Source organism: Dasypus novemcinctus, chromosome 5 (genome assembly GCF_030445035.2).
Source record: "Dasypus novemcinctus isolate mDasNov1 chromosome 5, mDasNov1.1.hap2, whole genome shotgun sequence".
NCBI classification, from domain to species: Eukaryota; Metazoa; Chordata; class Mammalia; order Cingulata; family Dasypodidae; genus Dasypus; species Dasypus novemcinctus.
The window spans coordinates 141,914,430-141,931,616 of NC_080677.1; the positions used below are offsets into that span (position 1 = coordinate 141,914,430).

At 38.2% G+C, this 17,187-nt stretch overlaps 2 protein-coding genes across 3 annotated transcripts in view; both read right to left on the bottom strand.

Annotated features, from left to right (window-relative positions):
* VIPR2 (vasoactive intestinal peptide receptor 2) overlaps nucleotides 1-17,187 on the bottom strand; it is a 158,191-nt gene that overhangs the window by 55,216 nt on the left and 85,788 nt on the right. The window lies entirely within an intron of this gene.
* Nucleotides 16,154-16,919, bottom strand: LOC101423479 (microtubule-associated proteins 1A/1B light chain 3B). The gene has a single exon (XM_012525610.4). The coding sequence runs from the start codon at nucleotides 16,825-16,827 to the stop codon at nucleotides 16,450-16,452; it is 378 nt and encodes a 125-aa protein (XP_012381064.1). The 5' UTR covers nucleotides 16,828-16,919; the 3' UTR covers nucleotides 16,154-16,449.

Genomic DNA, 17,187 nt, shown 5'->3' on the forward strand with positions numbered 1-17,187 from the left:
GTAAAAATTACCAAATTCAAAGAAAACTTAAAAATACCAACAACCAGGGAAGAAATTTTTAAAAAGTTGATGAAATATAATCTGTAAAAATGACACTAGACTCAGATGTTTTAACGATGAGTTATTTCAATTTTCTGAAGAACAGCTTATTACTGGGATATAAAAATTGTTTTGAAGAACCTAATAAAAAAAGAAAAGCAAATAATTTTATTTACAAAAATAGTATAAGTCAGATCTCAAAATCAGACAATATGCTGAAATAAAAATAAACAAAAAAGTACAAACCAATTTCACTTATAAATGCAGAAAGGAAAATTTCAAATGAAATACTAGGATAACATAAAATCAATTTAGAAGTATGTTATAGGAAGAAACAGACCCCTCGACCAAGCAGATTTTCCCAGGTATGCAAAGATGATACATAATTATGATCAATATCTGGCAATGGAAAATTCTTAACTCACTTGACATACATCTACCCTTGTTTATTTTTTAAAGTAAAGAGAATTATAACTCCTCAGGACAAATTAATTAGGACAATTAATTGTAGGCAACAGGTAGTACTGTGTAGGTTGTTGCTTTATAATACTTGTACTAAGGGAGACGGTGGGGAGAGGGAATGTGAAGGTTAAGGCTTAAAATGTATAAGGCTCCTATATTTGGAATGATGGAAATGTTTTGAATGTAATTAATGGCACTGAAATATATATATCTGAATGTGATTAAAAGGGGAAATGTTACATTGTATATTTGGTAACAGGATAAAAATTTAAAAATAAAATATATAAAATATGGCAAATAAGCATTTTACCTATATTGGAAATGAAGGAAAAAAACCTATTATCTGTGGATGGGATAATTGCTACCTACAAAAATCAAAGAAAATTAATAGAAATAATTTAACTATCGGATGTGCTTTTTTATAGGGTTCCATTCAAAATAGCAATACAAATGGTAAAATATTGCGATCTAAAATTAACAAAAAACATTCTGGGTCCAAAATGAGGAATCTGAAATACTTCCCTGAGGAAGAATAGAGAAATCTCAATAAAGAGGGAGATCACATTTTTGTATAAAAGACTCAATTTGTTAAGGATGCTATTTTTCCTAATTAATTTATGAGAATTGAGTGCCAATGAAAGTTATGGGAATTTTCTGGGGGGAGGTGAATGATAGAAATTCTGACATTTATTTCTATCTGAGACCAGTCCCAAGACTCCTGTTGGGGGTAAGGGAATACGGTTTTAACCATTAAAATTGAGTGGAGATAGCAAAAATATCAACTGAACAGTAAGCAGATCCCAGGATTTACTATCTGATAAAGACGGATTATTACATTAGTGGGGAAAGGATAGACTATTCAATATATGGCTCTGGGAGAATAAATTTTATGTGAAAAAAATAACAGTATTTATCACACTTTGAAAATTTCAAATAAATTTCAAGTGGATTAGAGAGTTACTATAAAAAAAAAGAGGAAAAAAATACAGGTGACTAGTGGATGATGTTAGGATGCAAAAGATCTAAGTATAAAAGCAAAGGAAGAATCCACAAAGTAAAAGACAAATAGATTTTCAAAAACTCATTTGTGCACTATAAAATACCTTAGAGGTTAAAGACAAAATGGGGGAAATTTTGCAACATACCTAATGATAATAAGGGCAAAGTCCTTAATTAATAGAGTGCTCTCACAAGTGAATAAGAACAGAAAATGCACAAATAGAAAAACTGGCAAAGGAAACAAGCTAAAATTAAAACTAAATAGTTTAATAATAAACCTAGGCAAATCTTTTAGCCCAATTTAGCCTATTAGCAATCAATAAAATGCAATGAAAATGGTATTTTTTTTTTGCTCATAAAAATGGTGATAACTGAAAAAAATATGAAACCCTGTTTTGGTGAGGTATAGTGCAATAAGCACTCACATATATCCCTAGTTGAGAATATACATCAACATATTGGTTTGGAATATAATTTGACAGTATATATCAAGAACATTAAAAATATTCCTATCCTTTAGCCCAGGAATTTCAGATTTGTACAAATATTTCTTTATTAATTAAAACAGCAAAATATTAGAAACAACCTGAATTGTGAACAAGCAAACTGCTCATAAAGCATAATGGTAATTTTGAAATGAATATATAAGTATAGAGAAAGACAGGAAGATGATATTCCCTAGATGTTGGCTATAATGTTCAGTTACAGAAATTCTTTTCTTCTTTATACTTTCCTGCCTCCCCCCTAACCCCCATGTTCTGTGTTTACAACCCACATATTTTACATATATAATCAGAAAAACAAGGAAGTGAAGATTATATACTACAGAAGTAAACCATGGACTGTTGAGAGGTGAGTTAGGTTGATAATTGAGGCTTTAGTTTTTTAGTTCTTAGTAATGTTACTCTCAAGTTCTTAAAGGAAAAAATACTTGTCTGTTTTTACATATCTTCAAGAAATAAACAGGAACTCAAGTCTTAGGTATTCACGAGTCACATTCATAATTTGTGTTGGGTGCCCTCTGCCACATAGCACACTTCATGCAAGCTTCTTTGCAGTGCCAGGCTCCAGAAACTACTATTAATGTTAACTTGAGCAAAACACAATTAAGGATGCAAATCTTTTGGGGAAAATGGTAATGAATTCCAAAGCTGCACCCCTCCCACCTTAACCTGATATTAGAAAGCCATTGTTCCCCTTCAGCCGTAAGAGAATTATTTGATGTTCTATTGCGATAACTTTTTGACACACATGCAAAATTACTTAAAACGTCTGGCTGAAATTAATGTTCAATTTTGACCCAAACAAGATAAGAGGATAAAATATCCTATGACAAATCATTCTTACGACCAGATACCTAGAAGAATTTGCTTTCCTTAAGCCAACAATAAGAAAGCAAAGACAAAGGAATAACTGAAATTCATGACTCTCATTTATTTTATAAATGTTTTGGTACCCACTATGTGTGAGGTACAATGGAGAAGCAGGGAGCTGGGGTAGGAGCGTCTATATGTCCATGAAAAGTTAACTTGAGAAATACAGACTTTTACTGATATTTTAACATCATGGCTTTTGGGGTCAGACTTGTCAAATTCAGGCTATGCTACTACCAAACAGCTTAATATATGCTAGCATTAGTTTCTGCATGTGTTCAATGGGAATAAAAGGCAATCTCACAGGTTATATATTGTCTACAATAGCTCTTAACCAGCCTCTGATTTATAATTACAGTAACTGGACCTTAATACAGTGAGCTTATTAATGATTCTGTGCAAAGAATGTCATGAAAGTGTGAATTGAATTTTTGTTAGAGATAATTAATTTAAACCTCATTTGGGCGGCATACTATTGAATAGTCTGGTCATTGCAGATCCTTTTGAAAAGTTTAGGATCCTGCTGTTACTCCCAAACTATTTATAATAAACATTTAGAGTCTGGTATACTGTCATGGTGTTAAAAAAAAAGAAAAAAAAAAAAGAGAGACGCTATTATGGGATGTGTATTTTGCTTTTCTCTAGAGTCCAAATAACCTTTTTACTATCATCTAAGAGAAAACCTTCAGTTAAGCCCTTTAATTATATTGGGCTCTAGTTTATGTAATTGAGTTTCAGATTCGATCTGTCTGTGTGAGAAAGCAAGGAAAAACCTCACACAGTACAATAGTCTCTGTGGAGCCATTATATCCATTTTACACATAAATAAAAAAAATATAATGAAACCAGCTTGGTTGAAATAATGTAAATGAAAACAGTGCAGGCTGCTTTTTTGATGCTTAAACCCTTTAAACATGTTTCTATGGGAGAATCATTCAGAATTTACCTTAATTACCAAATTTGTTCACCCATTTCCTTTGGAATACTAAAGTAACAGAAAAGTTTGTGTTTTTACAAAAGAGAGAAAGGGTGGTACTGGGGATTGTGGACTGAGACGATTCCCTTGTGGGTATGAGAGAAGGTCATTAAAAAAATGGTAGAGGTATTAAGTATGCCCCAAGAGCCTCTCTCTCTCCTATGGCTTACTTATTTTTCATTTTTAAAGACTTAAAAAATATTTTTTATTAGAGAAAGTTGTGAGCTTTTCAAACAATCATGCATAATGTGCAGAATTGCCATACCTCACCCCTTCACCAACACCTTACATTGTTGTGGAACATTTGTTACAGATTATGAAAGATCATACTATTACCACTAATTATGATCCACAGTGTACACTTGGTATACTTTTTCCCTTACACCCCCTATTATTAACACCGTGTATTAGTATTGTACATTTGTTATCATTCATGAGAGAACACACTCATATTTGTACTGCTAGCCACAGTCCATCTTCCACCACGTGGCTCACTGTGTTATATAGTCCCATGCCTTGTACATTCTACCCAAAGTACACTCAGTAGCTCTCCCTTTCATCACAGTGTTGTGCAGTCATCACCCAAGGAAACCTTTGAATGTCTTCCTTAGCCCAAAAGGGAGCCCTATACTCCCTTATTATTGAGACTTAGCATTGATACAGCACCTTCTTTGACATTCATGCGAGAATATTACAATATTGCTGTTAACTAGAGTCTATAAATTACATTAATTCAGGGATTCTTAACCTTTTTAGTTCCATGGACCCCTTTGCCAATCAGGTGAAAACCACAGACCCCTTACTAAGTCCACACTGCACTATGTATTATTTAATAAATATATCACACCTGCACCAACACATCCCCACAAAATTAATGTTTCTTTGAATTTCAATTCAAGCTCATGGACCCCTTGTTAAGAACCCCTGCATTAACTGTATTTTCCCCATGCGTCACTATGTTATTACCACCTTGTAACAGTGACATACATTTGTTCTAGTTCATAGAACAATCTTGTATTTGTATTATTAACCACAATCTTCATCCACTTCCAGGTTCACTCTGTTACTCAGTTCCTAGATTATTCTCTAGCTTTCTTTCAACTGACATTTAATCCCTAGATTATCCCCTTTCAGCCACAATCCCATTTATAAACCAGCTGTGTTATCCTCACTATAATGTGTCACCATCAACTCTACCCACTTTCACACTTTCACAGTTAATTGAAAATTCTCTATATATTAAGCATCAGTACCCCTTCTCAGTCCTTATCCTATCTACTACTAATGTATAGTCTAGGTTTTAACTCCATCTGTTTATTCTTTATATTAAGATCATATTAATGAAGACCATACAATATTTTTCCTTTTGTGTCTGGCTTATTTCACTCAGCATAATGTCCTCAGGGTTCATCCATGTTATCATATGGGTCCCAATTTCATTTCTTCTTGCAGCAGCACAGTATTCCATTGTATGTAAATACCACATTTTGCCTATCCATTCATTGGTTGATGGACACTTGGGTTGTTTTTATCTTTCAGTAATTGTGAATAATGCTGCTATGAGCATCTGTGTGCAAATGTCTGTTTGTATCACTATTTTCAGTTCTTCTGGATATATTCTAATACAGGGATTGCTGGATCATATGGCCATTTTATATTTAGCTTATTGAGGAAATGTCAAACTATCTTCCACAGAGACTGTACCATTCTACATTCCCACCAACAATGAGGGAATGTTCCTATTTCTCTACATACTCTCCAGCACCTGTTTTCTGTTTTTTTTTTTTTTAATAATGACCATTCTATGAGGTGTGAGATGATATCTCACTGTAGTTTCGATATGCATTTCCCTAATAGTGCTATCGAATGTTTTTCATGTGCTTTTTAACCATTTGTATTTCCTCTTGGGAGAAATGTCTAAGTCTTTTGCCCATTTTAAAATTGTATTATATGCTCTTTAATTGTTGAGTTGTATGATCTTTTTTTTAATTTTTTTTTATTTTTTATTTTTTTTATTTTTTATTTTTTTTATTTTTTTATTGACTTTGTAGTAATATTACATAAAAAATATATATGTGAGGTCCCATTCAACCCCACCCCCCCACCCCCCCTCTCCCCCTCCCAACAACATTCGTTCCCATCATCATGACACATCCATTGGATTTGGTAAGTACATCTTTGGGCACCTCTGCACCTCATAGACAATGGTTCACATTATGGCCCATACTCTCCTCCATTCCATCAAGTGGGCCCTGTGAGGATTTACAATGTCCGGTGATTACCTCTGAAGCACCATCCAGGGCAGCTCCATGTCCCAAAGACGCCTCCACCTCTCATCTCTTCCTGCCTTTCCCCATACCCATCGTCCACCATGTCCACTTTTCCCAATCCAATGCCACCTCTTCCATGTGGACATTGGATTGGTTGTGTCCATTGCACCTCTATGTCAAGAGGAGGCTCAGATTCCACATGGATGCTGGATGCAATCCTCCCATTTTCAGTTGTAATCACTCTAGGCTCCATGGTGTGGTGGTTGTCCTTCTTCAACTCCATCTTAGCTGAGTGTGGTAAGTCCAATAGATCAGATTGTAGGTGCTGGAGTCTGTTGAGGCTCAGGACCTGGCCATTGCATTGTCAGTCCAGAGATTCAAATCCCCCAAATATATCCTAAACCCCAACATTAACTGCACCTCCAGCACACCAGCATGAAAGTCTTATGAAGGGAGATCCCATCTGAGTCCAGATTCATCACACATAAACACCATTTCCAAAGAGGGGCCATCTGCCCTGGTAGTTAACCCCATCGGCCATGACCACAACTCCCATGGGTCTCTTCAGCCCTCAAAGGAACCAATATCTGGGGGTTGTATCTGCTCTATCTGTCTCTCTGACTCTGCTCAGTTGTGCATGAGGGCAATCCTTCTGCCAGCCTCCAGACTCTTTTTTAGAAACTCGTAGCCATATAAACTCATTTCTCCTTTCCATTTCCCCCTTACTTTAGGTCAAACAGCATTTTAAAGTCATGGTATTTTATGTAGATGTGGATATTCTGCTGATCCGCATTGAACCCTCCGTATAAGGTCATTTTCCAGTTGCATCATCAGTTGGTAGTTGATAGTGGTCCCTCGTTGCCAGGGAGGCTCATCCCCGGGTGTCATGTCCCACGCTGGGGGGAAGGCATTGCATCTACATGCTGAGTTTGGCTTCGAGACTGGCCACATTTGAGCAACATGAAGGCTGACAGGAGGAAATTCCCAGGCACAATGCTGCTCTAGGCCTTGTTCTTATTCTAGGCTTATCAGCTCACAAGCATAGTCATTAGCATCAGGGGCTCACTGTTGAACCCTCACTCCCTCCCGGTCCCCGCCACTGCACCTGGGAGACTGTCGCTGCTCCCCTAGGGACCACGACAGAGCACCACTGGCCAGGAATCCAGTACCCCCCCTGCTGTGGTCTCCAATTGTTGCCACTATGAGTATATCCAAACATTACCATGCACCCTGGACATATGCTCTGCACAGCTCCCTGTCAGCCATATATCACCTGTCATTGGTATCCCATACCAGTATCCCTCCATTGCCATTGTTGAAACACTCTGTGTGTATGATCTTTTATATAGCATGGAAATCAAACCCCTATTGGAAAAAAGGTTTCCAAGTATTTTCTCCTATTGAATGGGCTGCCTTTTCATTTTGACAATTCCTTTGAAGCACGGAAGTGTTTAAGTTGAAGGAGGTCCCATTTATCTATTTTTTTTTCTCCTGTTTTTCATGCTTTTGCTGTAAGGTTTAAGAAACCACCAAGACTTGAAGATATTTCCCTATATTTTCATCTAGTATTTTTACAGTTCTTGCTTCTATATTTAGGTCTTTGATCCATTTTGAGTTAATTTTTGTATAAGGTGTGATGTATGGGTCCTCTTCTTTCTTTTGGATATGGATATCCAGTTCTTTCAGCACCATTTGTTCTGGCCCAGCTGGGAGGGCTTGACCATAGATGTGAGAGGCTGTTTCTGAACCATCGATTTGGTTCTATTGGTCTATACGTCAGTCTTTATGCCAGGACCATGCAGTTTTTACCACTGTAGCTAGGCAATATGATTTAAAGTCTGGAAGTGAGAGTCCTCCAACTTCATTCGTCCTTTTTAAAATGTTTCTGGCTATTCGGGGCCACTTACCCTTCCAAATAAATTTGATAATTGGGCTTCCCAATTCTTTAAAAAAGGTCATTGGAATTTTTATCAGGATTGCATTGAATCTGTATGTCAATTTGGGTAGAACTGACATCTCAAATGATATTTACTCTTCCCATCCATGAACATGAAATGTCCTTACATTTATTTAGGTCTCCTTTGATGTCTTTTAGCAATGCATTGTCATTTTCTGAATACAAGTGCTTTATGTGTTTGCTTAAGTTTATTCCTAAACACTTGATATTTTTAGTTGCTTGTAAACGGAATTTCTTCCTGAATTTCTCTTCAGATTGCTCACTAGTAGTACATAGAAACACTACTCATTTTTGCATATTAATCTTGTATCCTGCTACTCTGGTGAATTTGTTTTTTAGTTCTAATAGCTATGCTGTAGTTTTTTCAGGATTTCCTAGGTATAAGATCATATCACCTGCAAATAGTGAGCTTTAGATCTTCCTTTCTGATTTGCACACATTTTCTTTTTCTTATCTGATTGCTCTAGGTAGAACTTCTATTGAACAATATTGGTGACAATGGGCATCCTTGTCTTTTTCCTGATCTCAGAGGGAAAGCTTTCAGTCTTTCACCATTGAATACAATGTTAGCTGTGGGGTTTTCATACATGCTCTTTATCATATTGAGAAAGTTTCCTTTGATTCCTATCTTTTTGAGTGTTTTTATCAAGAAATGATGCTGAATTTTGTCAAATACCTCTTCTTTGTCAATTAAGATGATCATGTGATTTCTTCTTTGATCTCTCAATTTGATTTTCTTGTGTTGAACTACCCTTGAATGCCTAGGATAAAACCCACTTGATCATGATGAATAGTTTTTTTAATGTGTTGTTGGCAAGTATTTTATTGAGGATTTTTGCATCTGTATTAATTAGGGAAATGGGCTGTGATTTTTTTTTTTGTAATATCTTTATCTGGCTTTGGCATTAAGATTATATTGGCTTCATAGAATGAGTCTAGTAACTTTCTTTCCTGTTCAATATTTTGGAAGAGTTTGAATAAGATTGGGATTAGTCTTCTTTGGATACTTGGTAGAATGTATCTGTGAAGTCATCTGGTCCTGGGCTTTTCATTTTGGGGAGGTTTTGCTAACCTCACAAGCAAAGGCTTGTGAATGGTTTGTTGAAATCTTCTATTTCTTCTATGTTCAATGTAGGTTTTTGTATGTTCCTAGGAATTTTTCCATTTCATCTACATTGTCTAGTTTGTTAGCATACATTTGTTTATACTATCTTCTTATGATTTCTTTTATTTCTATGGGGTCAGTAATGTGCCCACTTTCATTACTAATTTAATTATTTGCATCTTCTCTTTTTTTCTTTGTCACTCTAGCTAAGAGTTTGTCAATTTTGTTGATCTTCTCAAGGAACCAAATTTTGGTTTTGTTATTTCTATTTTTTTCCTCAATTTCATTTATTTCTTCTGTGAACTTTGTTATTTCATACCTTTTGCTTACTTTGGATATAGTTTGCTGTTCTTTTTCTAGTTCCTCCAGCTGTGTGGTTAGGTAATTTATTCTAGCTCTTTCTTCTTTTTAATGTAAGCATTGATGGCTATAAATTTCTCTCAGCCCTGCTTTCACTGCATCCCATAGGTTATCATGTTGTATTCTCATTTTCATTTGTCTTGAGATATTGATTGATTTTATTTGCAATTTCTTCCTTGACCCACTGATTATTTAATAGTGTGTTGTTTAATCTCTCTATATTTGTGAGTTTCTTCTTTGTCTGCCTGTTATTAATTTCCAGTTTTATTCCATTATAACAAGAGAAAGTGTTTTCTATATATTCAATCTTTTTAAATTTATTGAGATCTGTTTTCTGACTCAACATATCATTTATCCTAGAGAAAGATCCATGTGCACTTGAGAAGAATGTATATCCTGCTGTTTTTGGGTGCAATGTTCTGTATGTGTCTATGATGTTTAGTTTGTTTATATTATTCAAGCTCTCTGTTTCTTTACTGATCCTCTGCCCAGATGATCTATCCACTGGTGAGAATGGTATATTGGAGTCTCCAAATATTATTTTAGATGCATCTATTTCTCCCTTCAGTTTTGCCAGTGTTTGCCTCATGTAATTTTGAGGCGTCCTGATTTGGTGCATATATATTTATGATTGCTATTTTCTCCTGGTGAATTGCCCCTTTTATTAGTATATAATGACTTTCCTTATCCCTACTAACAGCTTGCTTTTAAAGTCTATAAGTCTATTTCATCAGATATAACTATAGATACTCCACCTTTTTCTTTTTTTTTGATTACTGCATGCATGGAATATCTTTTTCTAGTCTTTTTTTCAATCTATTAGTATACTTGGATCCAAGGTGAGTCTCCTATGACATTGTATAGATGGCTTATATTTTCTTAACTCTTTTGCCAGTCTGTGTTTTTTCAATTGGGGAGTTTAATCCATTAATATTCAATGCTATTACTTTAAACACAGTTCTTACTTCACCCATTTTGATCTTTGGGTTTTATCTGCCATATCTTGTTTTCACCATTCTTTTCATACTTTCAGTTACTTTTACTAATATAATCTTCATTTCTAGACTTTCATCCAAGCCTCTCTCTCATCTTTTCTTTTCAGGTGATAGTACTCTTCATTATAAACATTCTCAGTTTCTGTTTATCTGTAAATATTTTAAACCCACCCTCATTGTTGAAAGGTGGTTTTGCTAGATATAAGATTATTGACTGGCAGTATTTCTCTTTCAGTATCTTAAATATATCATACCACTGCCTTCTTGCCTTCATGGTTTCTGATGAGAAATCAGCACTTAATCTTATTGGCCACTCCTTGTATGTGATGAATCACTTTTCTCTTGCTGCTTTCAGAATTCTCTCTTAATCTTTGGGACTTGACATTCTGATTAGTGTCTTGGGGTAGATCTATTCAGATTTATTTGGATGGGAGTATGTTGTGCTTCTTGGATACAGATATCTATGTTCTTCAATAGGGTCGGGAAATTTTCCACCATTATTTCCTCAAATATTCCTTCTGCTCCCTTTCCCTTCTCTTCTCCTTCTTGGACACCTGTAACATGTATGTTTGCATGTCACTTGCTGTCATTTAGTTCCCAGAGATCCTTATCTTAGTCTGCCAAAGGGGTGCCAATGTACCAGAAATCTACTGGCTCTTATAAAGGGGTCTTATTTGGGGTAAAACTGTACAGCTCCAAGGACAAAAAAGTCCAAGTACCATAAGAGTTATTTTTTCACCAAAGTCATTTGATATGTGTTGAAGCAACATAGCCACTGATCTCTTACTGCTTTCTGTCTTCCCTTTCCTCTTGAGCTCCATGGGCCCAGCCTCTTCAGGGTTCATGCCTAAGTGATCCTGTAGTCCTCTCTCTCCTGGTATAGGAATTTTTTCTTTCCAGGCCTCCTACATCAGGTTTTGCTGTTCTACTCTCTTCCCAATCTCAGCTGTAAGCTATCAGGCAAATGGCTCATCTCTCCCTGGGGCCTCAGATGTTTGAGTCTTCTCCTTTCTGTCACATGGCAGAATAAAAAAATGACAGAGCTCTCTTTTCATGTGTCTGTCTGTGTGAATGCCTATTTACATCAGCCTGAGCAAGGGGGAGGGGATTCAACTTGAATCACACTCACTGATTTAGTTGAACTGAAAGCCCAAAGCAGCCTTATCAAATAATCCAATCAAAGATTCCTCAGCTGAATGAATCTAATGCGCAATCAAAGGATATCACACACAACCCACTGAATGGACTGGGAGAGAGTGTAAATTACAATGTAAATTATAATCCATGCTCTGTAGCAGTGTTCCAAAATGTATTCATCAATTGCAATGAATGTACCACACTAATGAAAGAAGTTGTTGACGTAGAAAAAGTGGGGCTGTGGGAAGTGGAGCATATGGGAACCTCCTATATATATATATTTTTAAGATTTATTTATTTATTTTTCTCCCCTTCCCCCTACCCCCCCAACACTCTGGTTGTCTGTTCTCTGTGTCTATTTTGCTGCATCTTCTTTTGTCCGCTTCTGTTGTTGTCAGTGGCACAGGAATCTGTGTTTCTTTTTTTGTTGCATCATCTTGTTGTGTCAGCTCTCTGTGTGTGCGGCACCATTCCTGGCGAGGCTACACTTCCTTTCGTGCTGGGCGGCTCTCCTTATGGGGCGCACTCCTTGTGCGTGGGGCTCCCGTATGCAGGGGACACCCCTGTGTGGCACGGCACTCCTTGCGTGCATCAGTACTGCACATGGGCCAGCTCCACACGGGTCAAGGAGGCCTGGGGTTTGAACCGTGGACCTCCCATGTGGTAGATGGATGCCCTAACCACTGGGCCAAGTCTGCCGCCCTCTTTTATTTTTTGAATGTAACATTTTGTGTGATCTATTTATCTTTTAAATGTAAATTAAAAAATATATATTTTTTAAGAAGGGTATCACACACAGAGGAATAGATTAGTTTATGTATTAGTCAGCCAAAGGGGTACTGATGCAAAATACCAGAAATCAATTGCTTTTTATAAAGAGCATTTATTTGGGGTAGGAGCTTACAGATACCAGGCCATAAAGTATAAGTTACTTCCCTTACCAAAGTCTATTTCCACATGTTGGAACAAGATGGCTGCCGACGTCTGACAGGGTTCAGGCTTCCTGGGTTCCTCTCTTCCCAGGTCTTCATTGTGGGTTTAGGGTTCCTCTCTTCCCAGGCCTCCAGCTACAGCATCAAATTTCAACATAAAACTCCAACATTAAGAACCCTCAACTCTGTTCTTTGTGATGCCTTTTTTCTGTGAGTCCCTACCCACCAAAGGGTGGGGACTCAATGCCCTACTGGCACAAGAGGTTTACACAATTACTTAATCAAGTGTACCTATGAATCTGATATGCCTAGAGGAAAAGATCAGTTTACAAACATAATCCAATATTTCTTTTTGGAATTCATCAAAATTCCAAAAGTTTGATGCTTCAAACAGCTACAGTTTATAAACATAATCTTTTCCTTTTTGGGATTCATAAAATAATCTTAAATTGCCAAAAACCTGTTCAATTTTTTCCATTCTTTTCTTTATCTGTTCTTTTGTAAGTTCATTTTCAGAGGCCCTGTCTTCAAGCTCACTGATCCTTTCTTCTGCCTCTTCAAATCTGCTGTTATATGCCTACATTGTATTTTTAATTTCATTTATTGTGCCTTTCATTCCCACAAGATCTGCTATTTTCCTATGTATGCTTTCAAATTCTTCTTTGTGCTCATCCAGTGTCTTCCTGATGTTCTTGAGATTTGTTTTAAAATCTACTATTAGTTGTCTCAACACCTTTATATCATCTGGAGGCTTAGTTTGTTCCTTTTACTGGGCTATATCTTCCTGTTTCTTTTTTTTTTAATTATTAAAGTTAATAAATCACAAAGAACGTTACATTAAAAAACATAAGAGATTTCCCATATAACCCACTCCCCACCCTCCCACCCCCATCATTTTTGCAAACTGTATTTTTTGAAGATATATACATGTCAAAAAATGTTACATTTAAAAACATAAGAGGCTCCCATATACCCCTCACCTCCCCATCCCACACCAACAACCTCCCCACATCATTGTGACACACTCATCGCACTCGGTGAACACATTTTGGAGCACTGCTGCACCACATAGATAATAGTTTACCCTGTAGTTCACTCTCTCCCCCAGTACATTCAGTGGGTATGGCAGGATATATAAAGTCCAGCATCTGACCCTGCAATATCATTTAGGACAACCCAAAGTCCTGAAAATGCTCCCACATCACATCTCTTCTTCCCTCTCTCTGCCCTCTGCAATTACTGTGGCCACTTTCTCCACCTCAATGCTACAATTTTTTCTATTATTAGTCACAATAGTTTTATAGTAGAATATCAGTAAGTCCACTCTAATCCATATTTTATTCCTCCATTCTGTGGACCCTGGGATGGTGATGTCCACTCCACCTCTAGATTAAGAGGGGGTCTTAGATTCCACATGGATGACGTATGCAATTCTTCTACTTGCAGTTGTAAGGCACTTTTGATTCCCTGGTGTGGTGGTTGACCATCTTCATCTCCCTGTTAGCTGACCTGGGTAAGTCTAATGAACCAGAGAGTAGGAGCTGCAACTCTGCTAAGGCTCAGGGCCCAGCTGGCACATGGGAAGTCCAAAGATTCAAGTCCTCTGAGTATACACCATACCTAGTGCCAACCACAAGTTCAGTAAAAGTGACAGAAGAGGCATGTGTAGAAAGGTCACATCTGAGTTCAGCTCCATCCCATTCAGTAGCACAAACTCCAAAGTAGGGCCTATTGACATGGCACAGAACTCCAAATTCATCTGCCATGACCACATACTCTGTGGGTCTCCGTGGCCTTCAGAACCAGTACCTAGGGTTGTATCTACTTTGGCTTTTCCTGGGGTCTTGCTAAGGCATAAGCATAACCCCTCTGATGACCTCCCAACTCTTTTTTGAAAACTCTTAGCCATATAAACTCAGCTGTCTTTGCCATTTCCCCCTTTTATTCAAGGTCAAAAGGCAGTTTTTAACACATGATCCTACATGTAGGCTGAGATATTCTGTTGGTCTTCATTGACCCTTTTATTCAAGGTCTCCTTCTAGTTGCATCACCAGCTAATGATTGGTAGTAATCCCTCAGCACCAGGAAGGCTCATCCCTGGGAGTTATGTCCCATGCTGGGGGGAAGGTAATGCATTTGTATGCTGAGTATGGCTTAAAGAGTGGCCATATTTGAGCAACATGGATGCTCTCATCTTCCTGTTTCTTGATAAGGATTGTAGTTTTGGTTGGTGTCTTGGCATCTGATTCACTAGATGTATTTATTCTTCACCCCTTTTCTCTCTGTACTCTAGGGTTTCTATTGGACTGGCTTTGTGCTATAGCCCTTCTTTGATACTTGGTTTAACTTAATTTGGAACTTGTAATGGCTCATGTTTAGCTGATCTGAATATTTTCAGCTCTTTTTTTTTTTTTTTTTTTTTTTTTTGCATGGTATTTTTTTTTTTTAAGCAGTATTTCTTATAGGAATCTTATCACACATAGTACTTTACAATGGTGACATACACAGTCTAAACAAGACAGGCTGGTTGAGAATTTACATAATGTAAAACTACACAAATCCAGAGTCAGCAACGTGGACGGGGCATGCGGCAGGAGGTGGCTGCAGAGCGGATCCCTTCCAGGCTGGGCACGAGTGCAAGACGGCTCCCCCCGTGGCGGCAAGCCACTCCCGCTGGAGACAGGCAGCACACACCCACACAGACGCCAGCCTGCACGGTCGACACCGGTAACTGCAACCGCTCTATGAGACTCCCGTGAAGTAGTAAATAGTAAACCCCATGCAAGCAGCAGAAAGCATCGACTCATTCCGGGCAGAATTTGGAAAAGGTGTCATTCAAAGCTACGTCTCCTTTTCCACATTTTCTTCACAACTGACATGCACCGAGGAGGGGGGATTCTGATGGCCATCTCACCTCACAGTGAGAAGTGTTCTTAAAATTGTGAAAAATACTTCATGTTTTAGTTGCCCACTTAACAGATAACATGAAACAGCTACAGCTTTAAGCCAGAAAGCAGGAGGGAGTCCATCTGAATCTTAGTTTCTACCACTGTCCTAAAGAAGGTAAAGCAACTGCTTGTTCATTTACCAAATCAGCTACTAGCAGTTTGAGTTCTCAGAGAAAATCCCAAAAAAGAAATGCCACTCCTTTTTCTCTTGGGCCTTTTTAGTAGACAGACCAAAATTCTCAATTACTCAAGATTCCTGCAAAACTGTGGCGTTTTTCTGCAAATCAAGGCAGCAACTTAGTGTCTGTAAACGTCCTGAGGCTGCTGGAGCCCTGGCTTGGCACCCGACACAGGAATCAGGACCATGGAACAGCAGCTCAGGGCCAGAGCTGCTTTCTACACGCCCATGAACCCTACTGTGTGTCAACTTTTACGGCAAGTGGTTTTCTGGGGTTAAGCTTGACAACACAAGCTTCCAGATGCCCCGGGAGGTATCTCCAACGGAGTGGAACCCTGCTCTGGGAAGCTGGCAGATTCTATGACCCTCTCAATGTGTTCCTACTGGAGAAAAAGTGCAAATTAAAATAACTCGAAGGTCTCTTTTATTGGCAACTTAAAATGCAGAGTCTTTTATTTTAAAACTTCTAAAATTTGAAAACAAGATGCTCTGAGTTAAATAATATAGTTTTCCAAAGCTGAATGTGCTCATCTGGAGCGCAGTTTTTCTGCCTGAAATACAAAAACAGCTTCCTAAAGCCCCCAGGCGGGAGCACTGCTCTTTGAGGACCGATCCCGCTCAGTTGTAAGAGCCCACTTTTTTTTTCTTTTTTTTCTTTTTTTTTTTTTTGCCTGGGTGTAAGGCTTTAATAATTCAGGAGTAGATGCGCCTGCTGGCCTTACACCAGCAACTTCATTCCAAATGTCTCCTGAGAGGCATACACCATGTACAGGAACCCATCTTCATCCTTCTCGCTTTCATACACCTCAGAAATGGGTGTGGAAACGCTCACCATGCTGTGTCCGTTCACCAGCAGGAAGAAGGCCTGATTGGCGTTCAGCTGCAAGCGCCTTCTAATTATTTTGATTAGTTCACTCATGTTGACATGATCTGGTACAAGGAACTTGGTTTTATCCAGTACAGGAAGCTGCTTCTCACCCTTGTATCTTTCTATTATCACCGGGATTTTGGTAGGGTGCTGCTCTCGGATAAGCCGGACGTCCTCCACTCTTTGCTCGAAGGTGCGGCGCTGCTTGAAGGTCTTCTCGGACGGCATGGCGGGGCGAGGGGCGCGCGGCGGCGACGCTGAGGGGCCCAGCTCTGGAGGAGACGGTGGCGAAAGACCTTTTCAGCTCTTATTTACCTGTTTCTTGTCCTTTCTCCCTTGCTGGTTGTGGAATAGGAGCTGTGGATGTGGTTGGTACTGTAAGCCATGTAAGCTGAAGCTTCCCACCTTGCTCCAGGAACCAACAAAATTTCTCCCACATTTTTCCATTATCAGGGGTAGGGATGGAACCAAAGGTAGGGCAATAACCCAAACTGTGCAGGCCAAAGCCATCTGTAGTTGTCCAAAGAGACTGATGAAACTCCATGTTCCTTCCTTCCCTGTCTGGAGCAGGAATGTAGCTGCAGTTGT